Genomic DNA, 5,373 nt, shown 5'->3' on the forward strand with positions numbered 1-5,373 from the left:
AAACTTGGACGCGTTTTGAGCTCCAGAGTCGCTAAATGGGACTGGAACCGAACGTGTGACCCCACCAACGGATTCCTCGTTCGAAGAGCAATCCATCGGTGGGGTCACACGTTCGATTCGAGTCCCAATAAGGGACTCTGGAGCTCAAAACGCGTCCAGAATTTTGGCCGCCACCACCGGTCTTCTTGCCCACTGTGCGCCAGGCCGTGGCTCGATTCGACCCCGGGTCGGTCCTGAAGCCGTCGTGGCCCAACTGGACGGGGCTCATGTTCTGTTTGCCCAAATCTCTCCTTCGAATATCCCCCTCCCCTTTCCCCAAATCCCCCGCCGACACGTCATACTTGTACAAAGTCTCCAAGTGTCGGCTGGCCTGGCCACTTACCCGGACCACGCCGCCGCCGTGCCGACTGCGACTGAGTCGCTCGCTCTGTCTCTCTCGCACCTTCACGGGACGCCCCGTGAGTGCGAGAGAGACAGAGCGACGAAAGCGACCGGCCGTCTCGCCGGCCGCTCGGTCGCTCGGCGAGCACGTCTCGGCCACCACGGCGGTGGGCACGTCCCGCCACGACCGCCCCATCAGCCCCCCCGCCCCCCCCCGCCCGCCCCGCCCCGCCCCGCCCCGCCCCGCCCCGCCCGCCCCCCCGCCCCGCCCGCCCCCCGCCCCGCCTCGCCCCGCCCCACCGTATCTAGTGTAAGCACAGTGTAAGCACCGCCTGCACCGCAGCGAGCCAGCGTGGCAGTGTAGCGGCGTCGTCGCGGCAAATTTTTCGCCCTAATTCCGTTCCGTATCGCGCCTCGCCGGCTTCGCAGTGGGCGTCCTAAACGGGCGGCTGCGCGCTGCGGCGACTGATTCCGAGAGTCGTTCTCTGTCTCTCTCGCACCTTAACTGGACCCGCCGTGAGTGCGAGAGAGACAGAGCGACGAAAACGACTCTCCGGGATCTGTCCGCTGCGCGGCGCGTGCGTGCGCGAACTTAACTAGAGCACAAAAGGGAGACGGCAGCGGGAAGAAAGAATGACGTCATTTGCGGCGGGGCTGCGGCGGCATTGTCGCTGCATAACGGCGCACAGTGGGCCAGAAGAACGGTGGAAGCGGCCAAAACTCTGGACGCGTTTTGAGCTCCGGAGTCGCTAAACAATACTCGAAGCGAACGTGTGACCCACCAATGGGTTGCTCTCCGAGCGAGGAATCCATTGGTGGGGTCACACGTTCGGTTCGAGTCCTGCTTAGCGACTCCGGAGCTCAAAACGCGTCGAGAGTTTTGGCCGCCGGCGCCGGTCTTCTGGCCCACTGTGCGCAGCCCCGTCACCGGGCGTGGCTGAAGGGCTGGAGGAGGCCCTTGCCGCGCTTGCCGCCGGGCCGCTGAGAGGGCCACTTGGAGGGACACAGAGCCTCGACGCCGCCCGAGAGAGAGAGAGAGAGAGAGAGAGAGAGAGAGAGAGAGAGAGAGAGAGAGAGAGAGAGAGAGAGAGAGAGAGAGAGAGAGAGAGACTGCTGCCGGCCGTGCTGTCGGCTCGAGGACGCAAGCTTTTGACCCAGAACGGCGGCGGCCGGCGTGTTGACGCAGCGCCCCCAGGTTCGAGGTTCGACTCCGGGTGCCGCCCGGTCCTTTTCGTTGCCTTCTGTGTGGCAGTTGCGAAACAGCGACTGTCGTTCACCCTGGCGGGTAATTTGGGGGGTAATTTTTGGTTTCCGGCGCGAGGGACGTAGCCTGGTGCGCTGCACGGTATGGTTGCCCGGCGTAGGACCTCCGCCCCACCCCAACCCCCACAGTGCGCCAGAAGACCTACGCCGGCGGCCGAAACCCTAGTCGCGTCTTGAGATTTCGAGTCGCCATGATTCCGAGTGACCCATCGGATTCCCCATTCGGAGAGCAATCCCTTGGTGGGGTCACACGTTCGGTTCGAGTCCCATCAGGCGACTTTGGTGCTCAAGACGCGGCCGGTATTTTGACCGCCTCCCCCGGTCTTCTGGCTCACTGTGCACCCACTCCACCACCTCTCAAGCCTCCTTGCTGAGCGTTGCGACCGGCGGTGGCCAAGCCCCGCCGGGAATGAGCAAGTCCTTTGGGTCACCAACGGTGAAACGCACCGAGACAACGGCCAAAAAAATTAAAAGCCCACAGCAGCCGGCGGCGGTAGGCAAACCCGGGGTTTTTGACACTGCTTGCGCATTTGCAGTAACGGCACGTCGCCGGCAGACCGTGCGTGTCCCACTTGGCACTGCCTGCCGCGCTGGCGCCACAACACACGGCCATCACCGGAAAACTCATTCCGGCACGGCACGGCGCCGCACAGTGGGCCAGAAGACCGGTGGAGGCGGACAAAACTCTCGACGCGTTTTGAGCTCCAGAGTCGCCAAGCAGGACTCGAACCGAACGTGTGACCCCACCAATGGATTGCTCTCCGAACGAGGAATCCATTGGTGGGGTCATACGTTCGGTTCGAGTCCTGCTTCGCGACTCTGGAGCTCAAAACGCGTGTGGAGTTTTGTCCGCCTCCATCGGTCTTCTGGCCCACTGTGCGCCGCACGGCACGGCGCGAGGCCGTGAGGAAAACGGCGGGAAGCGGATTCAAATTCAAACAAAAGAACGGCGCTCGCGTGCGCTCCCATTCGGACCGTTGCCACGGCAAGGTGGCGCACGGGGAAGGGGCAGTGCTTTCATCGCTCTGTCTCTCTCGCACCCAAACGGGGCGCCGCACGCCCCATGAGTGCGAGTGAGACAGCCTGCTGTCGTGCGCCGTGTGCAGCCGCAGGCTCATTCCGAGAAGCGTTGTTTGCGGGTGGTGGAGCTAGAGGGGGGCGGTGTAGAAAAGGTTGCCTACTGACAGTGGGCCAGAAGACCGGCGCCGGCAGCCAAAACTCCAGACGCGTTTTGAGTTCCAGAGTCGCTAAACGGGACTCGAACCGAGCGTGTGACCCCACCAATGGATTCCTCGTTCGGAGAGCAATCCAATGGTGGGGTCACACGTTCGGTTCGAGTACCATTTAGCGACTCTGGAGCTCAAAACGCGTCGGGGTTTTGACCGCCTCCTCCAGTCTTCCGGCACACTGTCTTTCTCTTCAGAATGCTCCACGAGTGTGAGAGAGACAGAGCAACCCGTTCGGCGGAAACTGCACGTCCACTGCTAACGCGTCCGTCCGCTGTGTCCACAGGTCGTCGGCGGGGCCCTGAGGGAGGCGGTGCTGCGCGCCAGACGCGCCGACAGCGCCACCGACGCCGTGCTCCTTGAGATGGCCAAGGCCGACGAGGCCGGCGAGGACGTGCCCGCCTACCTGCTCGAGTTCCTGCAGACGCACCGCAACCGCCAGCACCTGGAGGACGACTTCATCCTCGGCTACCACGACGACTACCGGGAGCGCTACGACGGCTTCGACCAGCCGCCTCCCTTCCGGCAGAAGGCCAAGCCCAAGGCCGCCGGCAAGGCCAGGGCCGTCAGCGACCTGGAGATCTCCGAGGAGGAGGCCTTCTCCACCAGGGTGTTCGTGACGACGCCGCGGAGGCAGAGGTAGCGCCGCGCCCCCACCTGGCACTAGGCACGCCGCCACACTGGGAGAACGTCCCCGTTTTTCTGGCTGCGTTCGTGCGGCCGCTTCTTGCGCGGCCCCTCCAGTGCCAGAGTGAAGCGTGAGGACCGCCGTGCCGTTCCGTGTGACGTGCCGTGTGACGTGCAGTGCCGTGTGACGTGCAGTGCCGTGTGACGTGCAGTGCCGTGTGACGTGCAGTGCCGTGTGACGTGCAGTGCCGTGTGACGTGCAGTGCCGTGTGACGTGCAGTGCCGTGTGACGTGCAGTGCCGTGTGACGTGCAGTGCCGTGTGTCGTGCAGTGCCGTGTGACGTGCCGTGCCGTGCCGGACGGACGTTAGAATCGAACACCAACTTGTTCCTTCCCGGTGTACCGGGTACACTGTACCGGGATTCAATGTGATCGCTGCCTGTAAGCGAGTCCCCAGCTCAGTGGGCTAGAAGACCGGTGCAGGCGGCCAAAACTCTAAACGCGTTTTGAGCTCCAGAGTCGCTAAACAGGACTCGAACCGAACGTGTGACCCCACCAATGGATTGCTCTCCGAACGAGGAATCCGTTGGTGGGGTCACACGTTCGGTTCGAGTCCTGTTTAGCGACTCTGGAGCTCAAAACGCGTTTAGAGTTTTGGCCGCCTGCACCGGTCTTCTGGTCCACTGCGCAGCGCCGCCGACTCGGGACACCTCCAGGTCTTCCGGTGGGGCGGCCGGGGCACTGGTCTCAGCTGACTACTAATTAAGGATAGTCTTGTTTGTCTTTTTTTTCTTTTTGAGGGTCGGATTCGACAGACTGTTCACTGCGCCGCTGCCCTGCGGCGAAGTTTAGCATGCTTCACGAGTAAATGCGTATTTTTGTGTAAACGCTTGCAGACGAATAATATTGTGCTGTGCGGTTGGAATAGTTCCATATTGTATTTTCAGATTTTACCTGGCCATTTTCCTTGTTTATTTCAGCAGCCTCATTTCATGTTTTACCTTAATGCGTTGCCTAAAGTTTGTGAAGAAAAAAATAAATGAAGGCTACTTGTTTGCTGTCTGTGAGATTGCCTGAGCATCCGGAGCATTTTGCACTGTGAGTCATGTGCAACGTAACTAATGCTGCTATGCGAATTTCAAGAAATGTAAAATAACTCAGTCGCACAGTGGCGAGTGCTTCATTTTAAGTTATCTTCAATGTCGTAGACTATTATTGATTTATGATTCCACTTGTAAAAATTAAGTTAAGTGTCGTTGCAAAATTAGGTATTTTTTTAACCTACCACTTTGTCTGTAGATGAAAGAAAGCGTTTTTATTGAAAAAAAAAAAAATGAAAGTATTGTGCATGAAAAAACAAAATGGTATGAAATAAAAGTCAAAGCAAACAAATTCACCTGCGTTCTTATTTCTACCCACTCTGTTCAGAGTAAGGAAAAGACAATTATCCAAAACACATTTTACAGAAAAACGGCAAGATAGGGAATCGCTAGAAACTTTTTTTTTTTGGAAGGGGGGGGGGATGTCACCTGGAGTGGCATAGGAGTACCACTTGATGACACAGCAGACTGATTCCGAGAGTCGTTTCCGTCGCTCTGTGTCTGTCGCACTCATGGGGCTCTCCGTAAGGGTGAGAGAGAGACAGAGCGATAAAACCGATCTTCTTAATCGCTCGGCAGGCACACACGCCGCGTCGGAAATATTGTCAACAACAACGAGAACAACAACAATAACAACAACAGGAAGTTTAAGAGCAAACAGTGAACTTTATCTTCGCTTTTATCCACCGAGAGTACCGTACCTACACTGGCATTGGCATCCTCCTTGCACCTTGCTGGCCGGAACTTCGGTCAGTCATAGTCAAGTCGCCGTCAGA

The 5,373-nt window shown here is 58.8% G+C and overlaps 1 protein-coding gene across 1 annotated transcript in view; it reads left to right on the plus strand.

Annotated features, from left to right (window-relative positions):
• Positions 1-3,994, plus strand: part of LOC117648388 — a 16,250-nt gene extending 12,256 nt beyond the window's left edge. Inside the window, exon 2 of the mRNA XM_034390896.1 lies at positions 3,157-3,994. Within this exon, the coding sequence (XP_034246787.1) occupies positions 3,157-3,513 (357 nt within the window). The 3' untranslated portion in view covers positions 3,514-3,994. The remainder of the gene's footprint in view (positions 1-3,156) is intronic.
• Positions 3,995-5,373: the final 1,379 nt, after the last annotated feature.

The sequence above is a fragment of the Thrips palmi genome, unplaced genomic scaffold (assembly GCF_012932325.1).
Source record: "Thrips palmi isolate BJ-2018 unplaced genomic scaffold, TpBJ-2018v1 HiC_scaffold_3, whole genome shotgun sequence".
In the NCBI taxonomy this organism is placed as follows: domain Eukaryota; kingdom Metazoa; phylum Arthropoda; class Insecta; order Thysanoptera; family Thripidae; genus Thrips; species Thrips palmi.